The sequence below is a fragment of the Gorilla gorilla genome, chromosome 5, assembly GCF_029281585.2.
Source record: "Gorilla gorilla gorilla isolate KB3781 chromosome 5, NHGRI_mGorGor1-v2.1_pri, whole genome shotgun sequence".
NCBI classification, from domain to species: domain Eukaryota; kingdom Metazoa; phylum Chordata; class Mammalia; order Primates; family Hominidae; genus Gorilla; species Gorilla gorilla.
This window is the reverse complement of record NC_073229.2, coordinates 182644567-182669050: the sequence shown is the minus strand read 5'-3', so window position 1 is coordinate 182669050 and position 24484 is coordinate 182644567. Positions and strand designations below refer to the sequence as shown.

General features: G+C 42.7%; 1 protein-coding gene across 6 annotated transcripts in view; it reads right to left on the bottom strand.

Moving 5' to 3' along the window:
• Positions 1-24484, bottom strand: part of TULP4 (TUB like protein 4) — a 273493-nt gene that overhangs the window by 72950 nt on the left and 176059 nt on the right. For all 6 annotated transcript variants that reach the window (XM_063707985.1, XM_063707986.1, XM_031012088.3 and 3 more), the window contains 2 exons: positions 24138-24266; positions 7421-7582 (listed from right to left, as the gene is read on the bottom strand). In XM_063707985.1, coding sequence (XP_063564055.1) covers positions 7421-7582; positions 24138-24266 — 291 coding nt within the window. The remainder of the gene's footprint in view (positions 1-7420; positions 7583-24137; positions 24267-24484) is intronic.

The following is a 24484-nucleotide window of genomic DNA, read 5'->3' as shown; positions in this document are numbered from 1 at the left end:
TTTTGAGGAGATTTACACTAAAGTATGTACTGGTGAAATGATATGCTATCTGGGATTCGCTTTAAATACAGCAAAGAAGAAAAAGAAAGGATAAAAAAGTAAATGTAAAATATGTGGATTCCTTTTTTCATGTTACTGAAAATTTTCATAATCAAATTTAAAAATTATATAATTAAAAATCCCTACAGAGTCATTTATTTTTTATGATTTTTACAGATGGGGTTTCACTATGTTGCCCAGGCTGAAGTGTGGTGGCTATTCACAGGTGCAATCCCACTCCTGATTAGCACAGGAGTTTTAACCTGTTTTAATGGGAGTTTCTGACTTGAGCCGGTTCACCCCTCATTAGACAATCTGGTGGTCTCCTGCACCCAGGAAGTAAACTGTATTGTAGACACTTGAATGACATAGCCAACCACAGCCCACAACTCCTGGGCTCAAGGGATCCTCCCACCTTAGCCTCCTGAGTAGCTGGAACTACAGGCACATGCCACGATGCCCAGCCAGAATCATTTATTACTTGGAAACTCTGGGGAGTTACAAAATCTCCTTGAGTTCTAAATTGTACTTCAGTCATAACTTTATCTTTTAAAAGTGAATGAATTATTCTTTTCAACTGACCAATGTTTTAACGTTTACCTGCATGTGAGTATCTATAACAGTTCATTTTTCATCCCTTAATATCTCTGAAAAGACATCTGCATACTAATTATTTTTTTAAATATTATTTTTATTTTATTTGAGACCGGATCTTGCTCTCTTCCCCAGGCTGGAGTGCAGTGAGTGATCACAGCTCACTGCAGCCTCGACCTCCCAGGCTCAAGCAATCCTCCCACCTCAGCCTCCTGAGTAGCTGGGACCATTGGAATGTGCCACTGCACCTGGCTGGTTTTTAATTTTTTGTAGAGATGGGGTCTTGCTACATTACCCTGGTTGGTCTTGAACTCTTGGCCTCAAGCAATTCTCCTGCTCTGGCCTCCCAAAGCGCTAAGATTACAGGCATGATTTTAAACCTGACCTAAAATTTATTTTTAAACCATTTGAAATAAATGAATTAAAAATTCTGTACTAAAATATTCTTTTAAATAATCCTGTTACACTAACTACTCAAGTCCTGATTCCACTCTGCTCCAAATAGCAAATAAAGGTCATATTTCTTGCAAAACATGTATATGAAAAAGCCTTCATCTCACAGATGTCCCAGAGGTGCACAGGCATTCAGTGACTGTTACTGCTTCTATCCCCAAATGATCTGACAGTGCTTAGCTGCTGTGAAGACACAGTGGCCTCAGGGACATGACCACACTAGCACACAACAGACCACACAGGGTGCAAAACCTCCTTAGCAGATGAGAAGGGACTTGGGACCTACCTTTTGTATCCCAAAGCAAAAAGGATAAACCTTCCCACTTTCTAGGTTTAAAAACACAAAACTAAATGCAACCAGCACTGAGGCTAGAGAATAAAATGCCACCTACTAATACTGCATGTGCCAAGACCTGAAAAGCTAAAAGCTTTACCATGGTGACTATTTAATACTTATCAGCCCGGACTCTTTCTACTTTATTTGAAATCATGCTTTAAGAACGTCTAAGAAAATACCAGATTTAAGACTCCCTCCTTTTAAAAAGGTTTAGTATTTATAAAGAAATATTACCTCTACTCCCGGAAAACTAAAATCTGGATATTGCTAGCAGAAACATGTATGAGGTGAAGAATTCTCATTTCAAAAACAACTGCCTTCTAAACAAGGGCAATTTCTATAGAATATTCTTTAAATAGGGAGATTCCTGTAGGTGGGTAGTTAAAATATAATCATGTTTTCAAAAACTCACTTTACCTACATTCTTTCATCCACTATATAAAGTGAAGTATACCTGTACCTGTATTTCAGGAGAACCACTAACCTCCCTTCAAGTGATACATTCTGGTCAAGTTACATGAAACCTTAAATACTTTCAGTTAAGCTGGTTTGAGCACAATCATCTATAAACTTTAAGTATAAATAAATAGTCTCAGATAGAAACATAGGAAGTGGAATCAACAGGACCTGGTGACTAAGTGAAGGTTGGAGGTACAGAAAAGAGAGTACAGGCTGGGCATGGTGGCTTACACCTGTAGTCCCAGCACTTTAGGCGGCTGAGGCAGGCGGATCACTTGAGGTTAGCAGTTCAAGACCAGCCTAGCCAACCCCATCTTTACTAAAAATACAAAAATTAGCCAGGCATGGTGGCGCATGCCTGTGTGGTCCCAGCTGCTTGGGAAGGTGAGGCACAAGAATCGCTTGAACCTGGGAGGCGGAGGTTGCAGTGAGCCGAGATCGTGCCACTGGGTGACAGAGCGAGACTCCACCTCAAAATAAAAAAAAATAAAAAAGAGTCCCAGTGGCCGGGCGCGGTGGCTCACGCCTGTAATCCCAGCACTTTGGGAGGCCGAGGCGGGCGGATCACGAGGTCAGGAGATCGAGACCATCCTGGCTAACATGGTGAAACCCCATCTCTACTAAAAATACAAAAAATTAGCCGGACGTGGTGGCGGGCGCCTGTAGTCCCAGCTACTCGGGAGGCTGAGGCAGGAGAATGGCGTGAATCCGGGAGGCGGAGCTTGCAGTGAGCTGAGATTGCGCCACTGCACTCCAGCCTGGGCGACAGAGCCAGACTCCGTCTCAAAAAAAAAAAAAAAAAAAAAAAAGAGTCCCAGTTTAGGGGATAAAGGATTCCCAGTTGAGGGCACAAACGATGAGCAATTCCCAGTTTAGGGCATAAATGATGAGCAAGACAAGAGTGCAGATGAGGGGCCGGAGGGAGGAGAGGCAGGGTGGAGAGGATGCTAAGTTCAGACCACAGTGGACTTGAGCAACATCTACGTCTATCCGGAGTTGCTCTGCAAGCATGGTGGTGGTGGTGATGGTGATGGTGTCACAGTGTGAAGGACAAGAGCGATGAGCGCGGGATACGTGTGGGGAGCCAGCAGCGAACAGATGGGAGCTGATGCAGCTGTGGCAATGGAAGAAATCACCCAAAGGATGGAAAAAAGGGGAGAGGTCTGATGTTGGAACCTAGGAAGGGGGACTGAGTTGGATGGAAAGGCATGCCATGTAAGAGCCAGGGAGGGAGATGACAGCGATGGGAGGAGGAGGCAAGATCCAGCTGGGAGAGGCACTGCAGAAAGGACGTGCCTGGGTGTGCTGACAGGGTCCAGAAGACGCCAACCAAGGTAGCCAAGCAGAGGATGAAAGCACCAGGCTGCCAAGGAGACCGCATCTGAGGCCAAGAGCCCAGAGAGAAGCATGCTCTGTGGCTCCTGGGGCAAGAAACAGGAACCACTGACTGGGGAGGGAAGCTGCAAATGCCTGGAAGACATACACAAGATACGCATCTTTGCTTGACCCAGGACAGGGGGCTACCCTGACTGTGGGGGGAAATGGGTGTCACTAACTTCCATAAGCTTTAACGCCTTGAAATTGTCTTAAGATGATTTAAAAAATGGTTATTGCACCCATATTATGTATGTGCCTCATTGCAGGAGCTCTCTGGAGATGGGGTATCAGAGATGACACAGGGACAAAGCCGCAGCCTGGGAAGAGTTCTGGGCAGAGCCCGTTGTCTCCCACAGCAGAGAAACGCGTGGGGGCTGCTTCTTGGAGCTCCCCCAGACTGGCAGGAACAAGGAGAGAGTCTTCTTCCCATGCCATTTTTTGTATGTGATAACTTTCGTTCAGAAGTTACCACAAAATTCTTCCACATTTAAACTGGAGTCTCAAATTGAATTTTGGGGCTCTTCTTTTGACCTTTCCTCAGTGGCCTCAGTCACATCAGCTGGTCACTGCCCTAGGAAGACCACACTCAGCCTGGAAATGCTGGGTGGCATATCAGCATGTCAACCTTTTTCATGGAAACAAAGCTCAGGTTCTCATTGCATTCTCTAGTTGAAAGGCTTTCCAAGTGAATTGACAGTTAGCTAAGATCCAAAACATGCTGGAAGAATATTTCAAAATGTCAACGTCTCAAATAACTTTCACATATCAAGGGGCAAGGTATTCTCCTAAACCCAAGGAGAACACAGACAATGAAACATTCGCTCTGGCAGACCCTACTGTGATGCTGGATGTTTCCAGAACTGCAAAAGCTTCACTGTTGCAGCATTACTCTGGGTCAACTTAGGACCCAGATATTTTTCCCAGTCATACTTACATTTATTTGACATTTTCTCTTTGTGTCATTCTGGTTTGCTCCCAAGCCCTATAAAACCTGTTCTATTTATAAATATATCCTAAGTTTATCAAGCTGAGTTTATATCACTATTTCTTCTGTAACTTTTATATTCTCCAAAATATTTTCTATCAGTCTATTATGGACTGAATTGTGTGCCCCAAAACTCATATGTTGAATTTTGTTGAACAAATGTGTTGAACCCCAAATGTGACTATTTTTGGAGATGGGGACTGTAAAGAGGTAACTACAGTTAAATGAGGTAATATGGGTGGGAACCTAATCCAACAGGACTGGTGTCCTTACAGGAAGAGGAAGAGACACCAGAAATGTGGGTGCACAGAGAAAAGTCCATGTGAGAACACAATAAGAAGGCAGGTGTCTGTAAGCCAAGGAGACAGGCCTCAGGAGAAATGAGACCTGCCAACACCTTGATCTTGGACTTCCAGCCTCCAGAACTGTGAGAAATACATTTCTGTTGTTGAAACCGCCCAGTCTGTGATATTCTGTCATGGTAGCCCAAGCAAACTAATACAGAGTCCTCACCCACTAAATAAATTCCAGGTAGGATTACATTCCCTTCTTCCAATTTAATGGAAGATGAATTTTAGCCTGAAGTAATACACATCCTTTGAACAAATTAGCTGTTTAAGTGTAGATGACATTAACAACATGCTGTGAAAAATAACTTTTTTTTGAGACAGAGTTTCCCTCTTGTTACCCAGGCTGGAGTGCAGTGGCGCCATCTCGGTTCACTGCAATGCCTCCTGGGTTCAAGTAATTCTCCTGCCTCAGCCTCCGGAGTAGCTGGGACTACAGGCACACGCCACCACGCCTGGCTAATTTTTTGTATTTTTAGTAGACGGGGTTTCACCGTGTTAGCCAGGATGGTCTCTATCTCCTGACCTCGTGATCCGCCCGCCTCGGCCTCCCAAAGTGTTGGGATTACAGGCGTGAGCCACTGCGCCCAGCAACTTTTGTTTTTACAAAGGTTCCATTAAACTCAGCAACCCTCAGACTAGGATGAGACATTATACACTTTTTAGTGTGGTTCAGAGTAAAGAATATGTTACCTTTAAAGTATTCTTGCCAAAATTGTTTACTCCAACTCTAGTCTAGACTTAACTTCCAGTTTATAGGAAATACAAGGGCCGGAAGGAAAATGATACTACAAGTAAACACAATCAGACAAATCTAGAGTGTGGGGGACAGCGTGTAAGGTGGCCACACTGACCTCATGAAAAAGTCAATTTAAAAAAAGGGAAACTGTTCTAGACTAAAAGACTGTAGAGACAGAACAACCAACTGCTGTACATGAATTAAACTGGATCCTGGTTCCAAAAAACCAAAAAAGACTATGAAATACATTCCTGTAACAATTAGGGAAATAAAAAGGTAGCCTAGATACCAGATAATGTCATTGCTAATTTCTTAGGGGTGCCTGTGCAGGTGAAAGGCTTTATTCTCAGGAAACACACGTTGAAATATATAAGGGTGATGTGCCACGATGTCTACCACTTACTTTCAAAAACAAGAACTACAAAAAAGTGGGGAGTGGTGAGGAAAAAGTGCAAATATGGCAAAATGTTTCAGGAAGGTTTATTTTCTTAACTTTTCTGTACATTTGAACATATTCATAATAGAAAGTTGGCAAAATAGCGCACAATACAGGCACACGCCCCTATGCCCAGCTAATTTTTGTATTTTTAGTACAGACGGGGTTTCACCATGTTGGCCAGGATGGTCTCAATCTCCTGACCTCATGATCTACCCGCCTTGGCCTCCCAAAGTGCTGGGATTACAGGTGTGAGCCACCGTGCCCAGCCATGCACTGCTTATATTTTTTAAAGTTGACAGGAAGTAGCCTAAAATCTCACTATAATCCAATATAGCTCAAGATGTGAGGAAGAGGTTTACTCCTGGAAGCTATTTTAACTCACATTAAAGGCAGAAAGTTCTCAGGGAAGCAGGAAGAGACTCAGCCGGCTTCCTGCAGCTCTACCTTCATGTCCACCGTTCAGAGCCCCTGAGCTGCAGGGGTGCGCTTTCCACATCCAACTCCTGACATTACAGACATTAGGCTGGCGCACAACCTGTCTATGGACTCTTTTTTCATTGATAAAATCAAACCAAGCAAGAGATGTGAATGAGTGGTAGAGACGGGAGGAGGAGTATTCCTGCTCTACGTCCCAGTTCAAACAAGACTGACAGAGTGCCTGATACACATGTTCTCTGTGGTAAATTTTTCCCAGGGTCCTTATTGCTTCAGTGACCTGCAAATCCTTTTTTTTTTAATTTTTTTTTTTTTTAGAGATGGGGTCCTGATATGTTGCCTAGGCTGGTCTTGAGAACTCCTGGGCTCAAGTGAGCCTCCCACCTCAGCCTCCTGACTAGCTGAGACAACAGGCACCCTGCTGCAACCATTTTATTTAAAGGCAGTGGGGGCACTTTCCTAGAACAAAATCCCACCTGTTAGTAAAAGCAGTCATCAGGACAGAGACTGCGGCCACGTGCCCAATTGCTTGCCACATCAGCTCTTTCCTCACGCCAAGGTCTACGGAGTCAAGGCCAGGCACATCAGCATGGCCTCCATGCTTCCCATGGCCATTGTCCTACCGACTCCTCCAGCCCCAGGAGTCCCCCTTCACGTTCCACGGCAGCAGGAAACCACTCCCTGTGGTATGTGCACACCATGGTGTCAATACCCTGGAACTCTGCTCGGGCTGCCTGGAACAACGTACCCCAGATTCGACTTGGTAGTCACAGCCAGCCCTTCCTGGGAAGTCCTCCTCCACACGTTGCCAAGCCACGGCAGCAGATTCTGTGTAAGGAGAGGTCTGTCTCCTCAACAGGTCCAATTGTATCTCAAGGGCAAGAGCCACGTCTCTCTCACTGCTGTATCCCCAGTGGGTCCCCTGCCTGTCCTACATGTGCACAGTCTGCAGATTTTATTAATAAAATTGTATGAACATTTTATATAATTAAAATGTTAACTTAATGTTACCACATTGGTGGGAAATGTTGTTTCTCCAATTTATGGTTCATTTAAAATTTTTATTTTAATTTTTACCTGGACAGTTTTATTGTTCTTTTCCATTGTGATTCTTAAAGAGGCTTTTTTGCACCAGCTCCCCCTCTCCTGCCCCTTTCTTCCCTGCCAGCCCCCATGGTTTTAACATCACACACCCACCACATTTCAGAAGTGTTACCTGTTGGTCATCAGGAGTCCATATGCCACACGTAATTTGACTTTCCAAGTTGATTTCGGATGACCAGTGTCTTTGTCCACTGACAGACCCAACCAGGACAAACCCATCTCGATAGGAAATAAGTGCTTGAGTTCCATCATGGCTCCATGTGAAATCACTCACCTTGGGGACACACACAGAAAAGAGTCAATTTGTAATCTGAAAAGGAAAACATTTTATCAAAGTCTAGACATAGTCATTAACTTAGACTTTTGGCTAAGATGGAGATGGCCTTAAAATATAACATATGTTATTTGAAAGCTATAAAAACGTTACTGACGCCAGCCACAGTGCCTCATGCCTGTAAACCCAGAATGCTGGGAAGCCAAAGTGAGAGGATCACTTGAAGCCAGGAGTTCGAGCCCAGCCTAGACAAAATAGCGAGATACTACCTCTACAAAAAATTTTAAGAATTAGTCGGGGCCGGGTAAGGTGGCTCATGCCTGTAATCCCAGCACTTCGGGAGGCCGAGGCAGGCAGATCACTTGAGGTCAGGAGTTTGAGACCAGCCTGGCTAACATGGTGAAACCCCATCTCTACTAAAAATACAAAAATGAGGCAAGCGTGCTGGCACGTGCCCGTAGTCCTAGCCACTTGGGAGGCAGAGGTGAGAGAATCACTTGAACCTGGGAGGAAGAGGTTGCAGTGAGCCAAGATAGCGCCACTGCACTCCAGCCTGGGCAACAGAGTGAGACTCTGTCTCAAAATAATTAGTCGGGAGCAGTGGCAGACACCTGTGGTCTTAGCTACTCAGCAGGCTGAGGTGGGAGGATTCCTTGAGCCTAGGAGGTTGAGGCCTTAGTGAGCGATCATGGTGCCTCTGTACTCCAGCCTGGGTGACAGAACAAGGTATTGTCTCTAAAGAAATTTTTTTAAGAAAAATGATTGAAACTGACTTCAGTGCATACTGTGCATCACCAGTGTTCTATATGTTTCATGTACATTAATTCCTTAAGCCTCAAGTCAACAGTCTGCGGAAGGTATTATTGTTCTCATCTACAGAGAAGACTCAGTCAACACAGCAGGCAAGAGACAGAAACAGGAAAAATCCCAGGAATATCTGGCTACAAGGTCTTTCCTTTCAACCACTCTTACACTGCCTCTCACTTATGGTTAGTAATAGATTCTCCATCAGAGTCTGTTGGTCCCTTACCAAAACAGTAAAGCTCTAAGTTTCTGATTATATTCCCCCTCAGTCTTGCTAACAATACCCCCTCAATCAGAATGAAGAAAAAAAAAATCTAACTGAAAAACATTACTTATACTTGAGTGTTAAGTTTATCAAATGCTATTACATCTATTCAAATGACCACATTTTTCCCTCTATTAATCTATTGTGGTAAGTTATTTGTATGGATTTTTACATATCATACTATTCTTGCATACCTACCAGAGTCCAATTTAGAGGTATTGTCTTTTATATGCACAGTTGAAGCTGATTTGCTAGTGTCTTTAGATTTTCTGCATCTGCATTCATGAATGTAGTAGACCTGTGATTTTGTTTAGGTAATGTGCATCTCTGGATTTAGCAGGGTTACGTTACCCTCTCAAGATGAGCTGAAGTAGTCCCTCTTTCTTCAATGCCCAGAAGAATTTGTATAAACAGATAATTTGTTGCTTGAAAGTTTGGTAGACAAGCCTGCCAAATCATCTGACTATGTATTTTTGTAATGGGAAGATTATTAACCACCTTCTTCAATTTAATAGTCCTAGTACTAAACTTTCACGTTTTCTTTTGAGACAGAGTCTTGCTCTGTTGCCCAGGCTGGAATGCAGTGGCATGATCTTGGCTCAGTGCAACCTCCACCGCCCGGGTCCAAGCGATTCTCTTGCCTCAGTCTCCTGAGTAGCTGGGATTACAGGCACGCACCACCACACCCAGCTAATTTTTGAATTTTTAGTAGAGATGGGGTTTTGCCATGTTGGCCAGGCTGGTCTCCAACTCATGACCTCAAGTGATCTGTCTGCCTTGGTCTCCCGAAGTGTTGGAATTACAGGCATGAGCCACTGTGCCCAGTCTAAACTTTCAACCTTTTTACTTCTTGAGTCAGTTCTGGTAATTTTAGGGCTGGGTGTGGTGGCTCACGCCTGTAATCCCAGCACTTTGGGAGGCTGAGGCAGGCAGATCACAAGGTCAAGAGATCAAGACCATCTGGCCAACATGGTGAAACCCTGTTTCTACTAAAAATACAAAAATTAGCTGGGCATGGTGGCACACACCTGTAGTCCCAGCTACTCAGGAGACTGAGGCAGGAGAATCGCTTGAACCTGGGAGGTGGAGGTTGCAGTGAGACGAGATCATGCCACTGCACTCCAGCCTGGCGACAGAGCAAGACTCCGTCTCAAGAAAAAAAAAAAAAAGGTCTGATAATTTTGAAAAGGAATTTGTTCATTTCATGTAAGTTTTCAAAACTGCTGGCAAGTAGTTGTTAATATTTTCCTTTTAAAAATCAACTTTATTAAGGTATAATTTACATGCAGTAAAGTCCCTCCTCGCCCCAGAAGTCAGTCCCCAACCCTAGTCCTAGGCAAACAGTGATCTGATTTCTGTCACTGGTTGTTCATTCTAGAATTTTGCATGAATGGTACCATATAGTATGTTCAACTTCTCTGTCTGACTACTTTTACTCAGCATAAAGATGTTGAGTGTCATCTGAATTCTGTGTGTCAGTAGTTCATTCCTTTTTATACATATTATTCCGTTGTATGAATATACCATAATTTGTCTATCCAAATTGCTATTCAGCAAAGTCTCAGGATACGAAATCAACATACAAAAATCACTAGCATTCCTACACACAAACAACAGCCAAATCAAGAGCCAAATCAGGAACAAACTCTCATTCACAATTGAAACAAAAAGAATAAAATGCCTAGGAATACAGATAACCAGTGAGGTGAAGGCTCTCTACAAAGAGAACTACAAAACACTGCTCAAAGAAATCAGAGATGACACAAACAAATGGAAACATACTACATGCTCACGGATAGGAAGAATCAATATCACTAAAAGGGCCATACTACCCAAAACAGTTTACAGATTTAATGCTATTCCTATCAAACTACCAATGACATTCTTCATAGAACCAGAAAAAAACTATTTTTAAATTCATATGGAACCAAAAAAGAGCCCAAAGACCCAAGGCAATCCTAAGCAAAAAGAACAAAGCTGGAGGCATCATGCTACCTGACTTCAAACTATACTACAGGGCTACAGTAACCAAAACAGCATGGTACTGGTACAAAAACGACACACAGACCAATGGAACAGAACAGAGAACCCAGAAATAAGGCTGCACATTTACAACCATCTGATCTTTGACAAAGTTGACAAAAACAAACAACGGGGAAAGGACTCCCTATTCAATAAATGGTGCTGGGATAACTGGGTAGCCATATGCAGAATATTGAAACTGGACCCCTTTCTTATACAATATACAAAAATCAACTCAAGATTAAAGACTTAAATGTAAAAACCCAAACAATAAAAACCTTTGAAGACAATCTAGGCAATACCATTCTGGACATAGGAACGGGCAAAGATTTCATGATGAAGACACCAAAAGCAATAGCAACAAAAGTAAAAATTGATAAACAAGATCTAGTTGAACTAAAGAGCTTCAGAACAACAAAAGAAACTATCAGTAAAGTAAATAGACAATCTACAGAATGGGAGAAAAATTTTACAAAGTACACATCTGACAAAGGTCTAATATACAGCATCTATAAGGATACTTAAACGAATTTACAAGAAAACAACCCCATTAAAAAGTGGACAAAAAATAAGAACTGACACTTTTCAAAAGAAGTCATACATGCAGCCAACAAGCATATTTAAAAAGGCTCAACATCACTGATTAGAGAAATGCAAATCAAAAACACAATGAGATACCATCTCACATCAGCTGGAATGGCTACGATTAAAAAGTCAAAAAACAGGGCAGGGCGAGGTGGCTCACGCCTATAATCCCAACACTTTGGGAGGCCAAAATGGGTGGACACCTTGAGCTCAGGAGTTCGAGACCAGAGATGGGTTTCCCATCTCTATTAAAAATACAAAAACTAGCCTGGGGTTGTGTCAGGTGCCTGTAATCCTAGCTACTCAGAAGGCTAAAATAGGAGAACCGCTTGAACCCGGGAGGTAGAGGTTGCAGAGAGCCAAGATCGTGCCACTGCACTCCAGCCTGGGCAATAGAGTGGGACTCCGTCTCAAAAAAAAAAAAAAACTAAAACAGAAACAGAAACAAAAAAACTAAGTGGTTATGTCATTTTACACTTGCGTCGGCTGCCTTTTTTTTTTTTTTTTTTTTTGAGATGGAGTTTTGCTCTTCTTTTCCAGGCTGGAGTGCAATGGCACGATCACAGCTCACCACAACCTCCACCTCTCAGGTTCAAGTGATTCTCCAGCTGCAGCCTCCCGAGTAGCTGGGATTACAGGCGCCTGCTACCATACCTGGCTAATTTTGTATTTTTAGTCGAGACAAGGTTTCACCATGTTGGTCAGGCTGATCCCGAACTCCCGACCTCAGGTGATCGGCCCTCCTCGGCTTCCCAAAGTGCTGGGATTACATGTGTGAGCCACCGCACCCAGCCTGTTGTCAGTCATTTTAATTTTAACTATTCTAGTAGGTGTATGACATTGTCTTTTTTTTTTTTTTTTTTTTTTTTTTGAGATGGAGTCTCACTCTGCCACCCAGGCTGGAGTCCAGTGGCGCGATCTCAGCTCACTGCAAGCTCCGCCTACTGAGTTCAAACAATTCTCCTGCCCCAGCCTCCCGAATAGCTGGGAATACAGGCGCCCACCACCACGCCCGGCTAATTTTTTTGTATTTTTAGTAGAGACGGGGTTTCACCATGTTAGCCAGGATGGTCTCGATCTCCTGACCTCGTGATCCGCCCGCCTCAGACTCCCAAAGTGCTGGGATTACTGGTACGAGCCACCGCGCCCAGCCGACATTGTCTAACTTGCATTTCCATAATGACTAATATGTTGGGCATCATTTCATGTGTTGATTGATCATCTACACATCTTTTGGGGTATATCTGTTCAAATCCCTTTCCATATACAGTTTGTCATCTGTATCCATGGATTCTGCATCCATGAATTCAACCAACTTTGAATAAAAATTGGAAAAAAATTACATTTGTATTGAACATGTACGCTTTTTTCTCCCCTTGTCATTACCCCTAAATAATACAACAACTATTTATTTAGCATTTACATTGTATTAGGTATTATAAGTAATCTAGAAATGATTTGAAGTATACAAGATGGGCTGAGCGCAGTGGCTCACACCTGTAATCCCAGCACTTTGGGAGGCCAAGGCAGGCAGATCACTTGGGGTCAGGAGTTCAAGACCAGCCTGTCCAACATGGTGAAACTCTGTTTCTACTCAAAATGCAAAAATTAGCCAGGTGTGGTAGTGCGCATCTGTAGTCCCAGCTACTCAGGAGGCTGAGTCGGGAGAATCACTTGAATCCGGGAGGTGGAGGTTGCAGTGAGCCAATATCAAGCCACTGCACTCCAGCACAGAGCGAGACTCCATCTCAAAATAAGTAAATAAGTAAGTATACAAGATGATGTGCATAGATTATATACAAATATACCGTTTTACATCATATACGTGTGCATCCATGAATTTCGGTATCTGTGGGAAGTCCTGGAACCAATCCCCTATGGATACCAAGGGATGACTGTATGAACACGGGCAAATATATTTTAAAAATATATAGTAAATATCAGTTTTCACCTTCTTACTGTCATAAAATTTCTCTATAAATTCTAGATATAATCATTTATCAGATATGTGTACTTCAAATATTTTCTCCAGTCTTTGGCTTGCCTTTTCATTTTTTTAATGGTATCTTCCAAAGATAAGAAGTTGGCCAGGCACAGTGGCTCACACCTGTAATCCCAGCACTTTCGGAGGCTGAGGTGGGCGGATCACGAGGTCAGGAGATCGAGACCATCCTGGCTAACACGGTGAAACCCCGTCTCTACTAAAAATACAAAAAATTAGCCGGGTGTGGTGGCAGGCACCTGTAGTCCCAGCTACTTGGGAGTCTGAGGCAGGAGAATGGCATGAACCCAGTAGGCGGAGCTTGCAGTGAGCCAAGATTGCACCACTGCACTCCAGCCTGCGTGGCAGAGTGAGACTCCATCTCAAAACAACAACAACAACAAAAAACAAAAACAAACAACAACAACAAACAGAAGTTTAAGAAAAAATTTAATTTATAATTGGCCCATAATAACTGTATATATGTATAGAGTACAATGTGATGTTTCAATGCATGAATACATAGTATAATGATCAAATCAGAGTTAATACCATATCATGTTAAACATTTATCATTTCTTTGTGGTGGCAATACTTAACATTTTCTCTTCTAGCAATCTTGAAATATGCTCTACATTGTTATTTGCTATACTTACTCTACTGTGTAACAGAACACCAAAACTTATTTTCCTGTCTAACTGTAACTTCGTATCATTAAATTTCGATGAAGTCTAATATCAAGTTTTTTCTTTTATGGATCCCGTTTTCTGCATCCAATCTAAGAAATCTTTATTTAGCCCCAGGCTGCAAAGACTTCTAGAGGTTTAGCTTTTACAGTTATGTTGCAGGAGTTATTAATTATTGTAGGCAGATAGAGAGGAAAAGGGGTCCTGGGAAGGTTTCTTCCCCCCCCCCCCCCCTTTTCTGTGGAGGAAGGGGTCTTGCTGTATTGCCCAGGCAGGTCTCCACTTCCTGGGCTCAAGCTATCCTCCCGCCTCTGCCTCCCTGAGAGCTTGGATTACAGGCGTGAGCCTGTTAAGTTTCTTAGAGCCAGGCTAACAACCTTTGATATGCAAATGCAGACCATTAGAAACTGGGTCCACCCAACATGGCGATTCGGGCGCCTTCCTGCCCTTGTCCCAGGTGTTCCTGGCAACATGGCCGCCCCCACATATCCCCACGTGTGTGGAACATCCTTGGCGTCCTGCATTTGCATATTTAAAGGCTGGGGTGGGAGGGCCAGCGTTTTCCGCGGGCTACATGGTGAATCACATGCCTGGTCAAACCAATCCCCTGAGCCCTATGCAAATCTGACATCGCCTCCTTCAGCCTCTGCATATAGACCTGGCTGGTATCCACCGCACTTGGGGACCTCCTCTTTCAGCTTTGGAGCCTCCTCTCCCTCTATCTCTGTATGGGGGAGCCTCTTCCTTCTGCCTTCTGCTTCCTTCTTGTCTATTAAACTCTCCGCTCCTTAAAACCACTCCACGTGTCCGTGTTTTGTCTAAACTGGCCTGAGAATTAAGAACCCTAGTGTTCCTCCACTCACTGGAGCCGTATCGTATCACTTATCTCTATGATTCATCTGGAGTTAACTTTTATGCACGGTGTGAGGTAAGAATCAAGGTTTTCTTTTTAAAAAATACAGATATTCAGTTGTTTCAGCACCATTTGTTGAAAAGATTTACCTTTCCCCCATTGAACTACCTGCATCTTATAATTTACGTTTGGTTACCTTGTAATCTCTATTTATAGCTATGCCCAACTTTTCATTCATAAAATTGTTCATTTCTGTGTTCTTTTCTTCTCTTGATCAGTTTTGCAAGACATTTGTCTATTTTGTTGATTTGTTTCCAAAGAACAAATTTTTGGATTTGTTGATCTCTACCTTATCATTTTTCCCTATTATACTAATTTTCACTTTCATTTTTATTATTTCTTACTTTTTCTTTCATTGGATTTACTCTCCTGTTCAATTAATAATATTTTAAGATAAATACCTATCTGACCAATGATCACAGTTTTATTGCTAATATAAGTAATTAAGGATATACATTTCTCTCACAGCACCACCTTAATCATATCTCACAAATTCCGGTATACAATTAAGGACTAAATTCTTATTCTTTTACCTTGCCCAAATTCCTATCTAAGGGGTCTGGGGAGTCATGCCCTACAAATCATAAATTCTCATCACATAGGTTGGGTTTTATTTAACACTATATATCATGATTTACTTTCCAACCTCACTCTGGCATAACATTACAAGACAAGAAAATAAAAATATTTTACCCCAAAACGTGCTTCTTTGCCATATTTTGAAATGGCCCTACAAAGCTGTTCTTTGTGGGGAAAAATTTGCATCTGCAAAGAATCTCTATTAACATCGCTAGATCTTTTTCTTCCAGACCCTCCCAATTCTAAAGAGACTACCTAAAATCTGAATAGGAAACATTTGTCATCCTACTGTCTCTAAGGACAGCCACTATAAGACTGCAAAAGAACTTTGGGCTGCACAAAATTTTATTTTAACCTGAACATTATCTTTCTATCAATCCCGGGTCTTTAGACAAACTCAACCAATTGTCAACTAGAAAATATTTAAATTCACCATAGCCTGGAACCTCCCGGAACCCTTTGAGTTGTTCTAACTTTCTGGACCAAACCAATGTATTTTTTTTTTTTGAGACGGAGCCTCGCTCTGTGGCCCAGGCTGGAGTGCAGTGGCGCGATCTCGGCTCACTGCAAGCTCCGCCTCCCGGGTTCACGCCATTCTCCTGCCCCAGCCTCCCGAGTAGCTGGGACTACAGGCGCCCGCCACCACGCCTGGCTAATTTTTTTGTATTTTCAGTAGAGACGGGGTTTCACCGTGTTAGCCAGGATGGTCTTGATCTCCTGACCTCGTGATCCACCCACCTCAGCCTCCCAAAGTGCTGGGATTACAGGCCTGAGCCACCGTGCCAGGCCACCAATGCATTTCTTAAATGTATTTGATTAATGTCTCACGCCTCTCCAAAGTGTATAAAAACCAAACTGCGGCCCCACCACTTTGGGCACATGTTCTCAGGACTTCCTGAGGGCTGTGTCACGGGCCATGGTCACTCATGTTTGGCTCAGAATAAATCTCTTCAAATATTTTACAGAGTTCAACTCTTTGTTGACATAATCTTTTCATTATAATTTAGATCTAGGATTTTATAAATGTCTATTAAACATATTCTATAAACCATGAGCTATTTAACAATATATTTTAAAATGCCTAAACAGGCCAGGTGAGGTGGCTCACGCCTGTAGTCCCAGCACTTTGGGAGGATGTGGCAGGTGGATCACCTGAGGTCAGGAGTTTGAGACCCACCAGGCCAACATGGTGAAGCCTCGTCTCTACTAAAAAACAAAAACAAAAATTAGCCAGGTGTAGTGGCGGGTGCCTGTAATCCCAGCTACTCTGGAGGCTGAGACAGGAGAATTGCTTGAACCCGGGAGGCAAGGATTGCAGTGAGCCGAGATCGCGCCATTGCACTCCAGCCTAGGCAACAAGAATGAAACTCGGTCAGAAAACAAAACAAAACAAAACAAAAAACAGACAGGGATCGACTATCTTGTCGTTATTAACTTCTAACCCAGTTGCACTGTGTTCAGAGATCATGGTCTATAATCATCATGCCTGACACTGGAAATCTGTTTTTTATTTAAGTCCTAGGACAGGGATTGGCAAGCTATGGCCTGTGAGCCAAATCTGACCTGTCACCTATTTTTGTATGGCCCACAAACTGAGAATGGTTTTAAGTGGTTGAGAAGAAAAAAATCAAAAGAAGAATGATATTTTGTTATTTGAAATTACATAAAATTCAAATTTCAGTGTTCATAAATCAAATTTTAAATTTTGTCAATAAAAATCTTTTGGAAATCTGATTTTCCTCTTGTTATATGATACCTATATAATATACTCAATTTTGGCTCCTTGTCCACAAAACCTAAAATATTTACTATCTGACCCTTCACAGAAAAGGTTTGCAGAATCCTGCCCTAGAATATGATCAATTTTTATAACCCTTCTGTGTTTGAGAAAAAAGTATGTTGTCTAATTGGTGAATTAAGAACCTATAAATGTCCTTTAGGTCAAGCTTGTTAATTGTGTTGCTCAGATCATCTACATCTTTGCTGACTGTCGTTAAAATGTCTGAGTATGTCAATGGATTTATCAATTTTTCCTTTCAGTTCTATTAGTTTCCTTCACTTATTGTGATGCTATTAATAAGTGTATACATATTTAAAATATGCTCTTGGTAAACTACAGCTTACCAAATAATGCTTTCTGTCTTCTACAAACCAAATAATACTTTCTGTCTTCAAATCTACTTTATCTGATACTAATATACAGCTACATCAGCTTTATTTTTTTTCTTGGTATTTGCAAGATACATCTTTCTCATCCTTTAAATTTGTTTATGTCCTTAAGTTTGAGGTGTGGCTCTAAACAAGATATACTGTTATCTAGATTTTTACAAATATAATCTGCTAAGCTGTATCTTTTGATTGGTAAATTTAATCCATTTACATTTATTCTAATTAGCATTATTTTTGTTCCTGTTTTCTACCACCTTGGTTTACTTTTTCAATTTGTCCTACACATTGTGTTTCTTTTTAATCTTATCTAACAAAACAAATGCTATCTATAATCTTCACTGTTGCTTATAGCTACAAACATTTGGCTTTTTAAAAAATCTATGGTATTAATGGATATATTACATTTCAGGTAATGAGAAAATAAACGAACAAACACCAAAAGAACATGAACTTCTTGCTGTTTTTCAAGTAGGGGTGATGGGTTTATGTTGTGTTATCAGCAATGTCTCTATCATGACAATGGCATGGTTTGTGAGATAGCTCTTGAATAGCTGGTCTGAGATTACTGAAAAAAGTTGTTTCCTCAGATAAACTCAGAACCTTGGCTTCACTGACTTTATGTTTCAACCAATTATACTGTCTGGTTTTTCTCATTAACATAAAACAATGTTTTTCAGAAACAATGCATTACATTCTGGAATAAAATTAAAAAGCTCTTTCATTTTGCAAAGATAATGCTATTTACTTATATGCATTTTAACTATGTATTTTAAAAAAGATTTGTACTAAAAGAGAAAACTATTTTGGGAAATCTCCTTAATCCATAGCCAAAACGCATAGCCAGTAAAATGAAGCTTCTTAGAGATACCAGCAATTTTACATCACACAAAAAAACTGGTAATAGAGGATGTTCACATGGACTAATTGGGTTTCTGTTTGTCTAGAGACTTGGTCTTGCTTTGTTGCCCAGGCTGGAGTGCAGTGGCACAGTCATAGTTCACTGCAGCCTCAAATGGCTGGGCTCAAGCAATCCTCCCATTGCCCCCTTCCGAGTAGCTGGGACTACAGGGTTGTGCTACCATACCAAGCTAATTTTAAAACTATTTTTGTCGAGATGAGGTCTTGCTATATTGTCCAGGCTGATCTTGAACTCTGGTCACAAGAGATCCTCTTGACTCAGTCTCCCAACTAGCCACTTGGCCCAATTTGGGTTTATTAGGTCAACATAAAGTGATAAGACTATATCACAACTGGAAAAACAAAACCAGAGAAAACCAAGTATCGAACTGCTTAAAAAAAAAAAAAAAAAAAAAAAAAAGTGGTGGCTCATGCCTGTAATTCCAGCACTTTGGGAGGCCAAGACGGGTGGATCACCTGAGCCCAGGAGTTCAAGAACAGCCTGGGCAACATGGTGAAACCCTGTCTCTACTAAAAGTACAAAAAACTAGCCGGATGTGGTAATGCATGCCTATAATCCCAGCTACTTAGGAGGCTGGGGCAAAAGAATTGCTTCAACCCAGGAGATGGAGGTTGCAGTGAGCCGAAGATGCGCCACTGAACTCCAGCCTGGGTGATAGACAGACCCTGTCTCCCCCCCCCAAAAAAAAAACAAAAAAAGGCAGAAACTCCAGTTCTTTTAGTTTTTCAACTGCAGAAGGTTGCAATGCTCTTGCTTTACTAAAGAGTTCTCAGGCATGGATTAATTGAAGCTGAGCAGCAGGCTGACCATGCCATTGACCCAGGCAGCTTTTCATCAGACTGTCTCAGAGTGTGTGTGCCTGGTACAGCCGCCCCTGGTGACTAATACCGTAAAATAATGCATGTACTGTTCCAAACTCATTTTTGAAATAAAGGACTCTTAATCATTTCCTGAAAAAGAAATTGTTAAAGCATCTCTTAGCTTTTGCCAAATGTTTGATTACTTTGTGACAATGAAAAGCATGCTATATAATGAAAATAATCTGTCATTTCTTCTAAAAAGTAGTCTTTTTCTCTGAGCTGGTTTCAAGGACACTCCTCTTCTAAGCCACAGAACTTTTCCAGGTGCACAAAGCCACCACTTCCTTGACCACTGATCCATCGTCACCAGTGTGTGGTGTCCTTTTTAGTCGGGTAAGATCTGACTCCAACACGATTAAAGGCAACCAAGCCTCCCCCAGAATGCCACTGTTTAATGATGACAGTTGCTCAGTGGGTTCTAAGATTTGAAAAATCTGAGTTCCAAATGGCAAAAGTAAACAAAACTCTAAAATGAGATCACAACATACAGTAATTACTTTAGTCGAACCTGGTAGGCAGGCATTTGTGAGATTCTGGGTGCTTCCAGATGTTCTGTGGCCCAGGGAAGCCCATTTGCCTCCAGGGCTGAACTCATCCTCCCTTTCTTGTTTCTAATATCTGCTCCAAACCCTCAATGGAAAGAAACAAAAGGGAAGTGTTGGATGGTGGTGGCCGCACAGCTGCTATGGAGATGACAGAGGGCCCCTGCTCACAGAGGCTACTGCTAGGAGAATCCATGTGCTGGTGGCACTGCTTGGCTGGTAGGGTGGGCCTTTTAATGGTAATGAAGCCTGAGCTCCTTGGGGTATACAGTCATGTCGATTAACAATGTGGATACATTCTAAGAAGCATGTCATTAGGCAATACCCTTGTGTGATCATCACAGGGTGCACTTACTCAAACTTGGACAGTAGAGCCTGCTCCACACCTAGGCTGTATGGGACAGCCTACTACTCCTAGGCTACAGACCTGTACACATGTGATTGTGTTGAACACTGTAGGCAACTGTAATACAATGGCAAGTATTCATGTATCTAAAGCTATCTAAACATAGACAACATACAGTAAGAATACAGTATAAAAGATAAAAAATGGTTCACCTATAAAGGGCACTTACCATGAATGGAGCTTGCAGGACTAGAAGTTGCTCTGGGTGAGCCAGAGAGTGAGTGGGGAGTGACTGAAGGCCTAGGACATTACCCTGTAGCTACTGTAGACTTTATCAACACAGGATGCTTAGGCTGCACTCATTTTATTTAAAAAATGGTTCTTTCCTCAATAATGAATTAACCTTAGCTTATTGTAACTGTTTTACTTTTTAAACTTTTCAGTTTTTCAAGAAGTTTGATACTTTTTTTGATCCTTTTGTAATAACACTTAAAACACAAACATATAGCTGTACCAAATTATTTTTTTCTTTATATCCTTATGCTGTAAGCTTTTTCTATTAATTTTTTTTTCTTTTTAAATGTTTTTGTTAAAAACTAAGACACACATTAGCCTAGGCCTACACCGGGTCAGGATCATTCATATCACTGTCTTCTGCCTCCACACCTTGTCCCACTGGAAGGTCTTCAGGGGTGTGATGGTTAATACTGAGTGTCAAACTTGACTGGACTGAAGAATGCAGAGTATTGTTCCTGGTGTGTCTGTGAGGGTGTTGCCAAAGGAGATTAACATTTGAGTCAGTGGACTGGGAGAGGCAGACCCCCCCTCAATCTGGGTGGGCACCATCTAATCAGCTGCCAGCGCAGCTAGAATAAAGCAGGCAGGAGAAGATGGAAGAATGACTTGCAGAGTCTTCCAGCCTTCATCTCTCTCCCGTGCTGGATGCCTCCTGCCCTCAACATCAGACTCCAAGTTCCTCAGCTTTTGGACTCTTGGACTTACACCAGTGGTTTGCCAGGGGCTTTTGGGCCTTCGGCCACAGACTCAAGGCTGCACTGTCAACTTCCCAACTTTTGTGGTTTTGGGACTCAGACTGATCCACCACTGGCTTCCTTGCCCCTCAACTTGCAGACGGCTTATCGTGGGAGTTTACCTCGTGATCGTGTGGGTCAACTCTCCTTAAAAAACTCCCTTTCATATATACATCTACCCTATTAGTTCCACCCCTCTAGAGAACCCTAACACAAGGGGCAATAACATATCCATGGAGCTGTCATCTCCTATGATAACAATGCCTTCTTCAGGAATACCTCCTGAAGGACCTGCCTGAGACTGCTAACTTATTTTTTTTTTTTTAATAAGTAGAAGCGGCCGGGCGCAGTGGCTCATGCCTGTAATCCCAGCACTTTGGGAGGCTGACGGGGGTGGATCATGAGGTCAGGAGATCGAGACCATCCTGGCTAACATGGTGAAACCCCATCTCTACTAAAAAAAAAAAACAAAAAAAAATTAGCCAGGCGTGGTGGCGGGTGTCTGTAGTCCCAGCTACTCGGGAAGCTGAAGCAGGAGAATGGCGTGAACCCGGGAGGCGGAGCTTGCAGTGAGCTGAGATCGTGCCCCTGCACTCCAGCCTGGGCGACAGAGCGAGACTCCGTCTCAAAAAAAAAAAAAGCAGCACACTCTAAAATAATAAAAAGTACAGTAAATACCAGTAACATAGTCATTTGTTATTATCAAGCATTATGGACTGTACTAATGGCAGGTGCTATACTTTTATACAGCTGGCATCACAGTAGGTTTGTTCACACCAGTAACACCACAAACACGAGTCATGTGTCATGCTGCAGTGTCACTAGGTGATAGAAATTTTTCAGCTCTATTACAACCTTATGAGATCACCGTCGTATATGCAGTCTGTGTTAACTGAAACGTCATTATGCAGCATGTAACTACACTGTGAATACACGCATCTCTGCCAAAAGAGAAAATCATTTCTTGTTTGGGAACATGACAGTGTGGTGGAGCATTATAGACTCAAACAAACTAGGGTTTGAGTTCTAGCTTACCACCCATGAACTTCCTTGGACAAGTTACTCAACTCCTGACCTGGATTCTTCTCTTCTATTAACTGAGAATAATGATATTTTTGGAACAGGGTTCCTGGAGACTGAAAGATACAATGCATGAAAAAATCAAGCACTCATTTGGCATTTATCCTTGCTCCCCTTCCATTTCCTTTTCTGAGCAGTGATTTCAAGTCCTCTGGCCATCCTAAATCTGAAGACATGTCTCACCTCATCACTGGGCCTTTCTAGGGAAGAGAATCCCATGCTTTAGTTAATGGAAGAATGACAGCATTTTAGAACCTTTACAGGCCAACTCGGAGAGGCGGTCATTTCACAGAAACCACGAAAAGCTGCTACCTCAAGGCCTGAAACTCATCTTTGGTGATGACCTATGGTTACTGCTTCAGGGCAGGGCAGTTCCATGCCAGACAAGGTGGTAGAACCTCCACATGCTACAGGCACTGTGATAAGATGCAAGCGGTGCCATGGGCACTTGTCATATACAGTCTTATGTAATCCTCTGTGATCCTGAGGCAGGTACGCTACAGCCCCTACATTACAAATAAGAAAACTGAGGCACAGGGAAGTATCTCCCACACAGAAGTCATGGGGTGGGATTTCCGGCCTACATTGTCTGATTCCAGAGCTCATGCTCTTAATCACATGTCCACTCACATGAAGATGTCTACATCTGTGGCTCTCCTTCAAGAAGGCCAGTTAATGGTCAAGGGGCAGGCTCTGAAGGAGCCTGAAGGAAACTGGTAAGGCCTTATCAGTCAGTCAATATTATTACATTTACTCTACCCAATCAACTCAGAAAAAAAATGCTGTTTTCACACAGGGTCTTCTGTGATGATATCTTACAGAAATCCTCGGCCTGCTAATAGCCGCTGACACTAACATCTTCATTCATTGTAATTTTATGTCACTTGACTGATCTGTAGCTTAGGAAGCTCACAGCTTATTTAAGCAACAGGTGGGCGAGGGAAGGATGAGAATCCACGTACCTTAGAAGTGTACAGAAAGGCAGCCACAGGGAAATCATTCTGAGAGTTAAAATAGTCCAAGAAACCCCTCATTAATTATTAATTGACACCCCCTGAGGACTCAGGTTCTTAAGTCCCAGTTTTGTACAATCCCCAGGATGGGAGCTGCCTGCTCCAATGTGTGTCCTTAAACCCATACAAAAGGTGCACCATGAAGCCGTCCTGTAAACCAGAACAATCTATGGAGCAGTTCTAGAAACAGCACAGCTCAGCAGTCTGTCCTGGGTGCAACTGTTTCCTGAGAGCAGAGACAAACTATCAGAAAGGAAGAGCTGGAGGGTGACAACAGGAGGCCATGCTGATTGAAGCCTGTGGAAGAGATTGCAGCACCCTTCCCTTGTTGAGCAGGTTGTGAGAAGTCACGTGAAGCTCTCCATGAGACCAATGAGATGACAACACAGGGAAGATACCTTTCGAAGGGGGCAAAACAGTGATATGCCAGAGGCCCCAAATTTAACATGGAATCACAACACTGAAGGGTAAAAAATGACTTCACAGATCTAATTAAAGTTTAAAAGTTGGAGAGTTCTCACAACAGCAGCATGGTTGAAAAGGGGGCATGATCCTGTACTCTCTTTTTATCCAGTGACATATGTGAGAGAAATGAAAAGTAGGATTCTAATTTGATTGATTTCTCTTCCCCCAGCTCTGGAGCACGTGGCGCTGTGTGGTGCTAACGCACTGGCTCCGGAATGCCTGTCTGGGAGTCCTCTACCCCGCAGCCCTTCACTGGCAGAGCTGCGCCTGCCACTCACCTGCGCCCGCCACTCACCTGCGCCCCGCGGTCGTTGACCAGCTCCACAGACCACCTGCCCTCGTACTGAATCCACACGAATATGCCTCCGTCCGCATCGCACGTGGCCAGTTTCTGGTAGGGCTCATTCCACCTCACCAGCACAACCTAGAAAACCACCAAGAAGACATTTACCACAGGAAATAAATCTGTGGGCCAGGATTGTTTCTGTGATGAGATCAGACTTGAACTAATTAGAATGCAGTTAATAAAGGGAGAAGACCGGGGGCGAATGCGGGGATCAGGGCAGGGAACAGACAGAGCTCACATGAGAGTCCACAGGGAACCAGCCCCACTGACACGGCTTCCTAACAATGAGAGACAGT